This window comes from Mus pahari, chromosome 3, assembly GCF_900095145.1.
Source record: "Mus pahari chromosome 3, PAHARI_EIJ_v1.1, whole genome shotgun sequence".
In the NCBI taxonomy this organism is placed as follows: domain Eukaryota; kingdom Metazoa; phylum Chordata; class Mammalia; order Rodentia; family Muridae; genus Mus; species Mus pahari.
This window is the reverse complement of record NC_034592.1, coordinates 16,981,987-16,997,553: the sequence shown is the minus strand read 5'-3', so window position 1 is coordinate 16,997,553 and position 15,567 is coordinate 16,981,987. Positions and strand designations below refer to the sequence as shown.

Genomic DNA, 15,567 nt, shown 5'->3' with positions numbered 1-15,567 from the left:
GGCTGTCCTGGAACTCACTCTGTAGACCAGGTTGGCCTCAAACTCAGAAATCCGCCTGCCTCTGCCTCCCAAGTGCTGGGATTAAAGGCGTGCACTACCATGCCTGGCGAGTTTTCATCTCTTAGGCTGTTCCACTCTTAAGCCCACTGGTCCCCACCAGCTGGGCACTCAGGGCTCAGCGTGAGAATCTGTGGGAAGTCCTCTGGCAGGGCCACCCACCTCCTTCCTTCTCTTAGTCTTTCCAGAATCACCCATTGGTCCCATCCATCCTTGACAGTGCAACAGAACCCTGTTCCAGGCCCTCCATGTCATTTCACATTTTCCTCATTTTGTGAGTCAGTGCTAGGATATGGCTAGTAGGGGTGGGACCTGGGGCTCCACCTCCATGAATAGGCTGGGTGCAGCAAACTCAGGAAGGGCTGAGGGCCCGAGGGCTGCTGGTACTATGTAAGTCAGTTACTTCAACATGCTCAGCCTCAGTTTTCTCAGTGAGAACTTCAGAAACAGTAAAAGGAAAGCAGGGCGGTCACACAGGCAGGAAGGATATCGGTACTGCAGCTTCTTGATGAGCTCCTCCGGGCTGATGAAGGTCCTGTAGGTCGTCAGGAAAGCTTCACAGTACAGCACCAGGTCTGCAAGGGTGCAAAGCAATCATGGAGGTAGGGTTCAGGGTGTGGGTTGTGGCTCAGAGCATGGGCACCATGCTGAGTCCTCTCTGATAGCCAGGTAGGTCCTAGGTCTTTCCTCTTACGGGTACTGGTTACTACTGATGGGGAACCTAGCCGTGGGAGGGCCTGAGGCCCAGTGTAGGAAACAAACTTCATTTCCTCAATGTCCCCTGTGCTGGTAAGAGGTCACGGTCTGGGCACACTGGCTCTGGACTGCACCACCTCCAGATTAGCACAGATGCTGCCCTAAGGCCCAATGGCTCAATGGCTCCTCACTGCTTTGGGCAGAGATAGTAGTCCAAACTTGCCAGCAGGCTCTTGCAGTTAAACCAGAGGCAGTATTTTTAGAGAACAGGGTCCAGTCATTAAATAGTTTGGGGAAATTCCATTCTAAGCCCCAAGGGGAGACTGAAGTGGTGGTGTACTGCAAAGCTCAGCAGTGGTTTGCTGCCACACAGGGCGAGGGGAGCAGTGACCCCCCCTCCATAGCTGGAGGCCTCAGGCTGGTAGCACCCACCTCTTCCTTCCGAAGGGAAAAGGGCATGCCGGTTACTGAGTCTTGCCTCTCCAGAGCCCTGTTTACTGTTGTGACTTGTTCCCTGCATGCTTTAGACGTTAAGCACAGGGTGTCAGGAGACTGAGTGGGCTAACTCAGGACCGGCTGTACTGCACCACACTGGACCTAGAAAGGCTCACCACAAGCAGGTGCCCTTTCTCATGCCTTCCCAAGTGCTGGGGTGGAGGGAGGTTGTGGATGGGCCTGACGGTGTCTGTATTTTGATGTTAATTCCGCTCTCCTGGGAGGGGTAGCAAACAAGGAGTAAGTTAGGAACTCAGGTTACTTCTTGTAAACCATCCCCTAATGAATAAAGGAGCCAATCACTGGGTGAGTAGGAGGGACTTCTGGGTTAGATAGTGGAAGAGAGGAACAGGAGGGGGAATCCTTTTTGGACTGGATAGTGAGAGGGCAAGATGTAGTTACTAGTATCTCCAGTTTATATGGTGGATCCACCAGAGGCTTCAGATTTAATACGGCTTACAAGATTAGGTTTCTAGTTGTGCCTAGTGATTGAGTTACCACTGTTTCTGAACTAAGTTTGTGTGGTGTTTTCCTTCACCCAGTGGTTCAACTGGGTTCAAGAGAGAAAGGGAGAAAGGTATGGTGGCAGAGTGTGGGTCTGCCAGATGTGCACCACAAAGGCCACGGGGTTTTAAGCGTGGGGCTGGCGTGGTAGTGACCTACCAGTGGGAACTTAGCGAGCTGGGTGGAGAGATTTCTGAGTCAGAAAGTCTCCATGAGATAAGAACTGGCTGGAGAGACCGCTGGGGCTGAGAGTAGCTGGGTGTAACTCGGGAACTTGCTGATCTTTAGTATTTCCCGAAACAGAGGGGTCTCAAGGCTCTGTGTGGTACATCATGCCATCACACTATGTGCTCTATGTGCTCTTGCCTTTGAGGGGAGGGGGGCTGGTCCTGCTGTGCTCAGCCTCACAGTTGTATTCTAACCAACTCCCTGTTATGGTGGGACTTTCTAGACTGAGCAGAGCTAGGGTATGCAAGGCACAAGCGTAGAGGAGCCCTGCAGGAAGGGGGCAGTGACCTCTTGCAGGGTGTGTTTGTTCTAGTGTGCTGGTGAGCACTACAGCTGTACTTCAAAGGATGGAAAGGTAAAGAAACTTACATGTGAGACAAAGGGTAGACAGGACATTCCCGGGAGCAGTGGAACACCTTTCATCCCAGCACTGGGAGGCAGAGGCAGGAAGACCTCTGAGTTTGAGGAGAGCCTGGTCTACAGAGTGAGTTCCAGGATAGCCAGGGCTACAGAGAAACACACACTCTCTCTTCTCTCTCCTTCCTCCCCCCCCCCCTCTGTGTGTGTGTTTGCATAAGCTAGCTGTGGGCTCTGGTATCTCCCACCCTGGTGTTTGTGTGGGAGCCTGAGCCAAATGCTAGAGGGCTGACTGTCAAATTCACAGGGCTGTTTTGGTTCAGGTCCCTTTGTCCCCAGTGGCCTTCAGAAGAATGGAAGCATGGGGGCCAAGTAACAGGTCTAGCACACAGGTCCCAAGGAAGGGACAGGATCTGAGCTTGGGTCTAACATTATCCCCGACCTGGCCCTCTGACACTTCTCACAGTGCCACCTGAGAGAAAGGCTGTCACAAGTGTGCCCTTCTTCCTGCTTACTTGTCAAATTGGCTTGGCCCTGCCTGACACAGCTGAGTCCCAGACATATGAGCCATGAAGCCTCCCAGGACCTTCGAGTCACACATATACCACTGGTGCAGGAAGCCTGCCTGACAAACTTGCCATCTGCCATGGGTACCATGTCTACCCTGATGTGGCTCACAGCCTCAGTTTCAGCTAAGACTCCCAGGTAAAGCCAACTCTGGTTCTGCAAGGACCCCAAATCCTATTGAAACTTTAGTTCAAAAGTCTCCCTTCAGCATAGACGATGGGTAGAGCAGAAGGCTTTTAGGCGCCCTGTCAGAGAGCTCTTTGGCCTGGCTGCAGCTGGCAGGGCAAGGGAGTTCGCCTCACGTGACCAGGCCAGAAGTCAGCTCTCATCCTAGACCTTTACTTCTAGATAAAAATGAGGTGAAAATGGCTACTTTGCCAGGATGTCCTGAGGTGCCACGGAATAAGCCCTGGGCACTGTCTGCACCTCTGGAACCAAGGCCCTAGTGGAAAGGCTACCCTGTAGCTGTGAGGCTAAGGTAGGCTTCAAACTGAGTGTCTAAGACTGCCTTCCTGTCATGGCTAGAGAAGAATCGCTGAGGGTGCAGATGAAGGCAAACCTGTCTCAGTTCCTGCCAGGCAAACAGTTTTGCACTATGCTCTTAACTCAGAGTTTCATAGAACCGTGGGTCCTAGTCATTTCAAACAAACAAACAAACACACACACACACACACAAAGCTGATTGGGTTAGGGCTTTAAGTCTGGAGTGATTTTACCTACCTAATCAACTTTTCAGAATTTCTTTTCTTTTTTTTTCTTTTTTAGTTTTTTTTTTGAAGACAGGGTTTCTCTGTGTAGCCTTGGCTGCCCTGGAACTCACTCTGTAGACCAGGCTGGCCTCGAACTCACAGCCTCCTGAGTGCTGGGGATCGATTCCAGGGCCTCATTCATGGCTAGGCAAGTGTTTTCTCAGTGAGCCTTAAGCCTAGCTGTTTTCTGTCATTGTTTTACAACATGGTCTCTCCATACAGCCCTGGAAGCTCATAAATTCTGAGATTAAAGGCACGTGTGAGTATGCTCTGCTTTTTAAAAATCCTTTAAAAATGTGTAGGAAGAGAGCTCATGGAACACATACCCTGTCTCAAAACAGACAAGAAAGAAAAGGAATACTAACAAAAAACTGGCTGAGGCATGAGGTGGGCTCAGTAGCCTCCTGAGGCGGAGCAGCAGCAGGCCTTGCCTGACCTGGGCCACTGGTCCCTTCCTCTGAGACCAGCTCATGGGAGCCCAATCTCCTCCCTTACAGAACTTTATGGGTGGATGGATGGTTCTTCTGTCGGCACAGCCTACCTAACAAGTCTAGGTACGGCCTCTGCTTCTCCTCCTGCTCAGAGGAGCAGGATGCAGAGTAGATGGCAAGGCTGGGGCAGGTCTTAGACAACAAACTTTGTTCTTAGGAACTTGTTAGTTAACTATGTGAACTAAATACTTTGAAGAAAGGAATGACTTAAATATAAGGAAAGGTAGAAGGGGCTGGTCATGTGCTATTGTAAAAGATTTTTTTTTTTTTTAAGAAAGGGTCTGAAGAGGCAGGCGGATTTCTGAGTTCGAGGCCAGCCTGGTCTACAAAGTGAGTTCCAGGACAGCCAGGGCTAAACAGAGAAACCCTGTCTCGAAAAACAAAAAAAAAAAAAAAAAAAAAAAAAAAAAAGGGTCTGAATCCAGATTCACTTCTATCAGCCTCCTGAGTGCCAGGATCCTAGGTGTGTACCACTGTGGCTGCTTTACCTTTAATACCACGGTTGAACATGTCATTATCCAGCGGGTTGCCCTTGGAGTACACAGTAGGTGCCAATGATTGTTCTCACCCTCAGGATGCATCATCATCTTGCACCAAGAGAGGACATGCCCAGGAGCAACTTTGACAGCATCAGGGTATCTGGAGCCAGCCTCTCCCTACTCTTTCCTGGTACCATCACATCCAAAGTTTAACCCAGGAGAGATGACAGTACAGTGTAGTCATGTGATGCCTTTGGTGGGACACAAATCCAGCACAGTGGGAGCTGTCATACCTTTTCTGTCTGTCTCAGTAGCATGGACCAGTAAGATGTCTCCTGAACCTCCACGAACATCTGGCCCATCATCACCCTGGAGTAAAAGAGCATGGGTCAAGGCTGAGGTGGTAAGTCCCTCCTGAGTCCCTTCTGATCTAAGATCAGCAGTGGCAGGCAGCACTGTGTACACCAGCCAGCTCTGCAGCCCACCTGCCCCCATGGATTGTGTAGATGGGGACTGGTCAGAACTCTTACAGAAAACTGGGCATCGAGGGAGCTCTCCAGATGCTCTGAGCACCAGGGTACATCACCTTCCAGAGGCCACATGGGGTCAGGGCACTATGGTCTCAACCGTACCTCCACTCCAGAGGAGAGAGGCAGCCCCTAAGACTAGGAGACAGCAGGATGATGTCCAGGCATGTTTCTCTCCACACCTGTAGTAAGCTACCTTTGGGCTCAGTCCTTTTCCAAAGTAAAAGCAGGATTCATCTGTGGGGACACACCCCGCAGGCTGCTCTCTAGTCTAGTGACAGAGCTGTAGGTGGGGCTGGGACTCTGAGGGAGACAGAGCCAATATCCTAGAATTCTGAGTATTCTGGGTTTCCCGTGTGGGACAAGGTTGGCTATGTTCATGGCCCGATTTTCCAGAAGGAATTTAGCTTTTCTTTCTGCAGAGGCTCTGCCTAGATTCTGCTAACCCTACCAGCAGCCTGATGGCCTAAGGTGCTAACATCTTCCTGGGTTGCTAGGCTGGCCCAGGAATGTGCACAGGGCAGCACCCTTTCTATGTCTGTATGTTACAACCATCAAAACAGTTCCCAGATGCAGAGCTACTCGGGGCCAAGATTGCTCATTAAGCCCTAAGTCCCTAGAACTGCACAGAGAGGAGAAAAGGCTCTTCTCTCATGACATGTCTTGGTGGTGTTCTTATCAATAGGGCTCCTCAAACAAGTCACAGCTCAGCATCTCCACAGCTTAGCATTTAAGCCCCATTTTCTTAACAGGCAGAGTCCAGGAAGGGGAGGGGCTGTGACAGCAACAGCATACACAGCCTCACACTGCTGAGGGCCTCCTGTGCAGTCACACTGAGCACTGCTGGGTATCTCCTTTGCACTGCCCTCACAAGTACCTGCACGAGGCTCAGAGAGACTTTGCAAGGGCCAAGCTCACTTCTGGCAAGAAAGGGACAGTGCACTTTCTCCTGGAACCCTTTCACCTGGGAGTCCAAGAGCTGAGGTCTTCCCACAGGACATCCACGGGCACATTTTCCACTTCCCCTCTTGGTTGGTAATTATTTATAAGATCCAGGTCTGGGGAGTCCTCACCTCTTGCTTGAGTGTCAGCCTGGCCATAATTTCATTGTGGTCAATGAGGGACAGTTCATCCACTTCCTCTTCTGACTGCGCTGACTCCAGACCATCCAGTGACTTCGGGGACCTGGGAGGAAGAAATGGTTGGTGCTGGAAGCGTCAGACATGCCCCAGGTTCCCTAGTCCCTGGAGGCCTTTAGGTTGAGGCAACACAGGTGATGGTTAGTCTTAATTGTCAACTTAATGAGAACTGAGAGGAGTCAGGCCTCTGTGCATGTCTGATAGGCTAGGAGAGGTGGAAAGACCCGCTCACTGTGGGCAGCACCATTCCCTGGGCTGGGGTCCTGGACTGTCTAAAAAGGGAAGAATGAGCTGAGCACCAGCAGTCACTGCTCTCTGCTTCTTGACTGGATACAGTGATCAAGCTCCTGCTGCTGTGACCTTCCCATCACCACAGACTGTGACACTGAACTGTGAGCCAAAATAAACCCTTTCCCATGGATTACTGTTACCACGGCAACAGGAAAAGTCACTAAGACACCTGCCTAAGTATAGACCAGGGTATAAGAGCTGCTTGTGGACAAGCCCCAAATGGCAACTATAATATGAAGCTGGGGTTGCAGGCAGGGCCAAGTGACAATTAGACTCCTGGCTCTGTCTGGGGACACTTCAGGTCTCTGGACCTGGGGGTTGGGGGTGGAGGTGGGGTAAAGGACTAGGCTGTTGAGTGAAAATGGTCCCTTGAGCTCTGTAATGGTTTCAGCTATTCCTTGCCCAGCCCCTACAGAGACACACAAGTGCAGCACTTGAAGGGAAGGGAAGAAAGAGGGAGAAGAAGAGAGGCTACATGTTCCTCCGTGCTCCCCAAGCCCGTGCTTAGCAGGAAAAAAAAAGCTGCGACCTAGCAAATGTGGCTCCATGTCATCAAGTGCTCAATCTCATAAGAGACAGCGTTTAACACAGGCAGCCATTACACTAGAGAAAAAGGGAGGGGCCTTGCTCTGGAGAGACAGACTTAAAGCACTGTACATCATGTGGCCGAAGGGAAAGGATTCTCAGGCTACATCCAGGAGTCACTAACCAGTCTTTGGCACTAAATGGTAGGCACTAAACACACACACACACACACACACACACACACACACACACACACACACACAGAGAGAGAGAGGAAAATGTGCCAGAGTTAGTTTTCTCACTAAATGGTAGGCACTAAACACACACACACACACACACACACACACACACACACACACACACACACACACACACACAGGAAAATGTGCCAGAGTTAGTTTTCTCTCTCCAGTACTGGGTCCTTGGGACCCTCCTTGGCAGTAGTGCCTTTGTCCACTGTGCCTCTTTCTGGCCCCCAGGGCACACTTTCTCTAGCTGAGTTGGTGGAGCCTGGACCCCCGTAAGCACACCACAGGTTAGCACCGACAGCCCCAGGCTTGGGAGAGCCATGCTTTGCTGCCTGCTGACTGAGGAGGCCAGTCAGTGGTGTGGCCTTTACGAAAGGGGGCTTTCTGACCATCAGAGTGCTTACCTTTCTGACCATTGCACCATCAGAAATCTGCTGAGCCCCAAGAGTAGCTCTTGGGAGAGCCTCCCTCAGGAGGTGGGTAGCCTGAACATCTGAACTATGAATGCTGACACCTGATTCCAGTGATGCAGGCGACAGAATCCACAGGCTGCTTTGGCCTGGCACACATGAGCCTTTGTGGCCAAGTGTTATAGTAACACTTGAGGACAGCCCAGCCTGGAGGAGCCATCAGGCAGACTCATGACTGTGAGAATCCAAGAGTGGACAAGACGCAAGCCCGTCCAATTGGTCTGCAGGTCTCTGCTTCTCTTATCTTTTAAACAAAACAAAATGAAAAACAAAACCCTCTCAGTGCTTGTCCCAGGCCTGCCACTGATAAGCCAGAAGTACTTGCTGTGTTAAGGCTGGTGAAGCCTCAGGTGACCCAGCTCTCAACTTAAAAGAAAGAAAAGCCTGAGTAGCTGGCGAATCTCACAGGAAGGTGGCACCAACATTAAGCAGCAGGGATGGTCACTGGCAGCTCCTTCAGCCTGCACTAAGTGGTCCAGGGAATTAGCTACCCTTCTGCAAGCCTGAATACACTGAGAACAGGGGAAGGGACAAGGTGTCTAAAGGCACTCACTGCAGATCCTAAAAGCCTAATGTTATGTTAGCTCCTCCTAGGCGGGGCTGGGCCGAAGCTCAGGGCAGGAGCACTTGCCCAGCATGGGTGAGGGCTTAGGCTAGTCCCTGGAGGGGGAGGGGCAAGGGAAAGGGGAGGGGAGGATGGGGAGACTGAGATTTCTAGCTCAGTGTGACAATGATGTTGTGATCACTGTTTCAGGAGGGTATGATGATTATCTGGGACTGAGTGTCACAACACCTGAAAGCTCTTTTCAAAATGGCTCAGCAATACAACATATGTATTTATGCCTAGAAATGCCCACAGTGACAGGTTTGTGGGTGGGAAGGTCTTTACACTTCCTATGTATGGGACAGTAGACGGCACGGGTGTCAGCAGGAAGACACACTGCATTTGAGGGTGGATTATTGGTGATCGTTCAGTTTCCTTGTAGTCTGCACCCTGAACACAGACAGTTTTAAGGATCAGAAAGATGAACGGGCCCCAACGCTGGCAGTCCCACTGAGTGGCCACTGCTCTTGGGACCCGGACACTTCCTGCTTACTACTTACCTCTCCCCATTTTCTCTGCTATCCTTCCCAGATGCACTGCTGACCGAAGGATCTCTAGGATGTCCGTCCTTCCCAGATGGCGGTTCCTGCAAAGGGAAGGCACAGTGGCATTTGGACAGACGGCCTCTGCTGGGGTGGTCCGTCTTCTCAGCATTTTGAAACAGCTGGCAGTGGGAACAAGCTAATGACGAATGGGGTTAATTACTTGAAACACAAGCCCCCTGGTGATTGACACCTGCCTTTGGAGAGAGGGGAGGTATCAGCCTGGGGACAGACACCCACCGTACCCTCTCTGAAGGAGTGTGGGGTTCAGCACTGAGTACTCTGCATGCCTCTCCTTCACTCTCTTCAATAAGCTACCACCACCACCATGCCTCCATTCCCTACAGAAACCGACTGCTAGGACGCCCAGTGGCAGAGAGTAGACTTGAACTCGTAGGAGGAGGCTATCTGCTTCCAAAGCTTCTATCTTTAACCACCACACACAAACTTCCCTGACTTCTTACACAGTCTTCAGGATTACGACCCTTTATCAGTGACAGACCAGTTTATAAGTCCCGCTGCCCAAACTCAAAAATGTGAGCTGTCTTGGACAGACTTGCTGCCTCCATACCCACTGACAACACAACTCTATAATGTTTCTGGGCTGTGCAGGAGGTGGTGGTGGTGGAGAAAAAGTTCTTGTGAATCCAGGGACTGTCACTAAGGACAGCACAATGGGGCTGGCACTGCAGGGCAGAGGGCTGTGGGGCCTGTGCATTGACTCCCTGGGTTCGAGGCTGCCGGTGACACAGGTCACCAGTGGCTGGGGATACTGGCTTAGCTCTCACAAACAGGACCAAATCCCACTGGAGGGAAGCTGATGTAGTGCTGATATCTAAGGAGGGCGGTTGCCTGGACATAGATATCTGAAAGCCCTAGGGAATTACGGTGTGACTACTCATGGGATGGCCATGATCAAGCTGGGCTTGCCAGTGCACTGACTCCTTGTCCTTGTCGACCTGACCTCATTCCCTAGAGCTTCTCATTCAGTCTCCTGGGGACGATGACCTCTGATTTCATTTACAGGAGCTTCTCATTCAGTCTCCTGGGACAGTGACCTTGAAGTCTCATAATTTTCCCGTTTCCCTAAAGCCAAATATGGAAAGCCGCATGCTCAATAGAAGGTTTGCACTGTGAGGCCACAACCGGACCTCCATAATCCAGCAAGGAGTCTGCTCGCAGGAGGGACAAGTGTGGATATCCAGCAGGGCGACCATCACTTGCCCTACTTTCTTGGGATTAGCTGAGGGCAGCAGGGCATGCTGGGAAGAACTGAAGGGCAGGAGTAATAGCATCTCTTGGAAGAAGAGATCAGCATTGAGGGAAGAATGGGAAGAAATTCCAGGGAGAAGCTAGGGCTGGGCCAGGGTCCAGAGGTTTCTAGGACACTCATTCAGCCAGGTTCTGAAAAACACCACGCTCACTGAAGCAAAAGCAGGGCAGACCTCTACCTGGAAGCCATGTCCTCTCCCATAGGATGGGTTGGCTTCCAGCAGGTCTCAAGGGGCTCAGCCAATAGAAGCAGCTGCAAGGGAAGTGACCTTGAGGGGGCAGTGGCAGTGCACAAGGCCACCCACCAAGAGGTTACTTACTCCTCCACAGGGAGCCAGCTCCTCGCTGGTCTGGCAGGAGGAGTACAGACTGACATACTCATCCCCGCCAGCTTCTTCACTGCTGGCCTTTTCACTCTGGGGGAGACAGGGTGAGAGGAGAGACAATGGGCCAGGCCCATTTCCTGGGACGTGCTTCCCCAGTGCAGAGGGCAGTGCTGCCCTCACACCTCTTGCTCCTGGGCTAGCCCGGCCCCAGTCTCCTGCTGGATCCCCTTCCAAGTGTTTAGAGACATTCTAGAAACTCCCAGAAAGATGCTCCACTGTAGCAGGGCCTGGAGGGCCCCCCAGTTTGTTTAAGGGGCTGCAGAGGTACCCCAACCTGTAGCGAGGCAGGGGTCCCCGGGGCAGGGGACAGAAGCAACATACTTGACAACAAGGTGTGGGAAATGTCTCCAATTGTCAGACCCTCTTTGTCCCTCTATCTGTCCCCTCTGCTCTGCAATGCAGCTCCTCCCTGTGTTCTGATGAAGCACAGGGGCCTCTGCATGGGCCCTACAAGAAACCTTACCTCTGTTTCTCCCACTCCACAAGAGTCTGGATCTCTTCACACACATACAACAGAAAGCTCGTAGGGTTTTCTATCTCATCTTTGTGATAATTGACTGTTCTAAATGGTCACCAGCCCAATTCCCAGTGTGATAGAAATTCTATACAGAAGACTTGGTTTCTGTTCTGGAAACAGGTGGATCAATCAGAACTACAGCCCCCATAGGTGCCAACCTGCTCATGCTTGAGCAGCCTCAACCCAGTGGCAGCCTGGGGAGGGAGGGAGGACAAAGCCCTCTGTGGGCAGAAGCATCATTTTCTAAAACCCTGCAGGCCAGTGTGCACAGATGTGTGCTGAGTTCTCACCGAGTCAGTGAAAGAGGTTTCGGAAGGAAGGCAGACAGGGTTCCCATGAAAGCTGCTGTCCTGAGAAGACGAGAGAGGCCCGTCCACGGTGCTGGGAGGCGGACTGCTTACGGTGGGCACCGCTAAGTCCGAGCTCTGGGACGCGTGGACAGGTGGGAAATGTGGAGAGGAAGAGGAGGTAGGCGGAAGAAAAGGTTGGACGGAGGCTTGGTGGTGAGGCATGAAGTCCTGGGAGTAAGACCTAAACACAGATTTGTACTACAGAACCCAGGGCAGAAAACACACAAACAAGCATATGGGAAGGAGAAAACAGACAAGAGAAAAGGTGGTTAGGTTAACTGAGGCTCAGCATGGCTGCTGCGTCCTAGCTTGCCTTTTTTTTTTTTTNCCAGGCTGGCCTCGAACTCAGAAATCTGCCTGCCTCTGCCTCCCAAGTGCTGGGATTAAAGGCGTGCCCAAGGAGAACGCTCCAAGTCCCCAAGCTGAGAGGTGTTTGATGCCTGCTAGAGGCTTGCCAGCAAACTGCTAACCACCCCCGGCCTGGAAGGACAGTGAGGAGGCACACTCGGCATTCCTGTCCTCGTCATGTATCCATCACAGGTGTCAACCGCAACATACACACGGCTCCCTCAAGTGCTCTGGACTTTTCTGTGGTACAGGAGTTTCAGAATCCACGGACATAAGAAAAAGGAAGAAGAAATGAAGTTTTAAACTAAATGGAAACGTTAGTTAGGGTCTGACTCAGAAATGCCCACCCAGCACAGGTTGAACTGATCCCATGTCGTGCAGCTTCTGGCTCTGTTGTAGGATGCCGTGGAGCCTAGCCGGCAGAGCTGTCTCGCTCTCTCTGAATCTGGGTCAGCTGTGATTCTCAACACAGGCTGCAGATCCCCACAACGTCCCTTTCCACATCCAAGGCATCTACACTTTGTTACTTTTCCGTCTGTGTGACTTTGGACAAATAAGTTCTTGTGGATGAGTGTCTTCATCTTTAAAATGGGGTGAGCTAGTTGTGGCAGCATGTGCCAGTAAGATTTACTAAAGGAGGTTGAGAGAGGAAGGTCACTAGTTTGAGGCTAGCCTGGGTTACACATTTATTGTGCCAGGCATGGTGGCATACATCTTTAATCCCAGCAGTCAGGAGGCAGGGGCAGGTGGATCTCTGTGTTTCAGGTCAGCTGGTCTACAGAGTGAGTTTCAAGCCAACCAGGGGTTCGCAGGAAATCTTGTCTCAAAAAAGTCAGCCCACCCCATGGGGTGAAAAGGACAATCATTTTCTTATAGAACAGTTGTAGCTGTCAGTGTGACAGTGTCCTGCCAGTGCTCAGCATGGCTACTGCAAAAGGCCCATATCCGACACTAGCTGTCCTTCTCTACCCTGTAACAGCAGAGGTGGTTCTGCACAGGAGGCAACACAACTGGCTGGATCAAGAGATACTTAGAAAATATTTTACTATGATTTAAAAAAGAACTTAAAACTGCACCCATTTACTTCTCTGTGTGTGTAAGTATGAGCATGCCCCATTGTGCATGTTTGGAGGGCGGAACTGGTTTCTCCTTCTACCATATGGGCCCTGGGGATGCAAATCAGGTTGTCAGCCTTGCACCTTTATCTGCTGAGCCATCTTGTTTTCTGAGGTGGGGGGATGGGGAGACATGAGCTCACTATATAGTCTTCAATGGCCTGGAACTCACTATGCACACTAGGCTTGTCTCGAACTCACAAGAGATCTGCCTGCCTCTGCCTCCCAAGTGCTGGGATTAAAGGTGTGAGCCACCATGCCTGGCTACTACTGAGCTATCTTGTCAGCCACCAGTGTAATTTTCTTTTTGAAACAGGGTCAGGCTACGTAGGCCAGACTGGCCTCAAACCTGTAACCCTGTCTCCTGAGTGCAGCTGTGTACCACTACACCTGGATATTGGGTTTATGTACACCTAAACACTTATCTTAAAGAGTTTCCTGGGTTTGGTTTTGTTTTGTTTTTTTGAGATTTTATTTTGTATGTATGAGTGTTTGCCTATAGAGGCTGGGAGAGGTGTTGGATTCCCTGGAGCTCTGGACAGTTTTGAATCACCATGTGGATGTTGGGATACCAACCCAGGTATTTTGCAAGAGCATCAAGTGTTCTTAAATGCTGAGCCACCTCTCTAGTTGCTATTTTTATTTTTTGAGAAAGGATCCTTTGATAAGTTGCTCAGGCTGGGCTGATGGGTGTCACACATTGTCTGATGTTATTATTAATTAAGGTGTGCAGACCACTGCCAGGCCTGTAACACAGCAGCTCAGCTGTGAGTGGGGATGAGTCAATGGACAGGAAGAGGCTGGAACAGTATGTCTGGGACAGGGGCCTGGGTTCCCCTTCCTTCCAGCCCCTGCTCCTAGATTCCTCAGGCATTCCAGCTATGCAGTCGTGCTGGGACAGGAGCCAAGCTTGAAAAGTACCTTTGCAAGGGCGGGTGGAGCCAGGGAAGGTTCTCCAATCACCATAAAGCACCGCTGCCCTGGGCTGCTCTGGGTGGCTCTCCTGGTTCCAGAAACTGGGCTGGGGGTGGGGGACAGGCTGTTTCCACAGGCCCTGGCTCTGTCAGGCCCTTCAGGGTCACTCTCATCCCCGGGGTTGGGAGAAGGGCACAGATGGTCATCTCACAGCCCCACAGCAGCCTCCAGTCTATTTTTGGATCTGGGGAATGTCTGGTTTGGTTTCTGAGATCCCTGTGCAGCAGGAATTTGTATTTATAGCCCGAGAGATGCTGTTTGGGCTGGGGATTCTGGGAGAAGACATATAGTTGTGGCAGAGTAAGCACCAGGAGAGACTGCACTGGTCAGGCAGGGGATCTTCCAGGGACACTGGAAGGCCAGCCCAGGCCATGATGCTCAGAGTGAGTGCTGCGGTGGATCATCTCATTACATGAATAGGAAGAGCTGCTGCAATCTTTCTGACTGAAGGAACAGAGACCCACCTCCTTAACATCCTGTGATGTTACACAGGCACTGGGTGGAAACTGGCCCTCATCCATCTGTCCTGATCTGACTGGGGGAGGGGTGTCCTCAGCAGAGCACTATTCTGATGCTGGGGATGTCGGGCAAGCTAGGGATGGATACAGAGAGCAGAGCCCTGACTGTTAGGCAGGAAAGATAGAAACAGAGTTGGCTCTTCTGAAAAGATATGCCTGGAAGAACAACCCATTTTTGGAGTAAAAAAAGATAGTGAAGGCTAATAGGCAACCTTTGTTTGCTTGAAGCTAATTCATTAAAGGCAGAGCTCCCTGATGTTGGCTAAGCTCCAGTGAGACTGGCTTTCTCTGTTAGTCCTGGCATAGAGTTGCCAGGGGAGGGGTGGCCTGCACATCAGTACTGAGAATCGCATCCAGCCTGCAGCTCCCTGGGGAATGACAGCAAAAGAGGATGGTGTGTGTTGACTGTGAGGGAAGCCTCCACAGACAGGCCATCCCTGCACAGAGCAGCCTTAGGATGGTTAGGTTTTGGATATTCTTAGGAATATGGATATGAGCTGGGTAGTGGTGGTGGTGGTGGCGCACGCCTTTAGTCCCAGCACTTGAGAGGCAGAGGCAGGCGGATCTTTTGAGTTTGAGGCCGGCCTGGTCTACAGAATGAGTTGCTTGACAGCCAGGGCTACACAGAGAAACCCTGTCTCAAAAAACCAAAATAAACAAAAACAAACATAAAAAAGAAATATGAACAAGCCACCACACTGCTTTTTCAAAACGCCACTAAACACAGTTATAAGAAGTTATCTTCATGACTTGGATTCTCCCTAGGTGCTGTGCTCAGTACTGACTCTGGTATTTTATCATGGTGGCCAGCAGCAGCAGGCTAGGTAGGTAGTCAAGCTTTAAAGGTCCCAACAGTCACCTGGGGAGACAGCTATGGTCCTTTGGAGTGGGACGTGACCATGCCCAGGGCGTAGGGCAGGGAGGGTCCTGGCTAACACTGCTCGCTCCCCCGCCCCCCGCTTTGTCTCTTGTCTGTCCCCTGCTCCCCCCATCCCATTTGCCAATGCCTACTTTGGGGCTGTCTTATCTAGGGGCAGCTCTCTTGTTTGAGACTGTTCTGCTAATCACAGGAACTACATTTTGCAAATGACAAATGCAGGGTTTTAAAGCCAAGTGG

At 51.2% G+C, this 15,567-nt stretch overlaps 1 protein-coding gene across 15 annotated transcripts in view; it reads right to left on the bottom strand.

Annotated features, from left to right (window-relative positions):
- The window catches only part of Rapgef1 (Rap guanine nucleotide exchange factor 1), a 116,591-nt gene that overhangs the window by 8,699 nt on the left and 92,325 nt on the right, over positions 1–15,567 (bottom strand). For 6 of the 15 annotated variants that reach the window (XM_021192053.1, XM_029536675.1, XM_029536674.1 and 3 more), the window contains 6 exons: positions 11,435–11,692; positions 10,562–10,657; positions 8,928–9,013; positions 6,224–6,335; positions 4,917–4,992; positions 548–632 (listed from right to left, as the gene is read on the bottom strand). In XM_021192053.1, coding sequence (XP_021047712.1) covers positions 548–632; positions 4,917–4,992; positions 6,224–6,335; positions 8,928–9,013; positions 10,562–10,657; positions 11,435–11,692 — 713 coding nt within the window. The remainder of the gene's footprint in view (positions 1–547; positions 633–4,916; positions 4,993–6,223; positions 6,336–8,927; positions 9,014–10,561; positions 10,658–11,434; positions 11,693–15,567) is intronic. The other 9 variants (XM_021192051.1, XM_021192054.2, XM_029536677.1 and 6 more) reach the window with 2 other exon arrangements.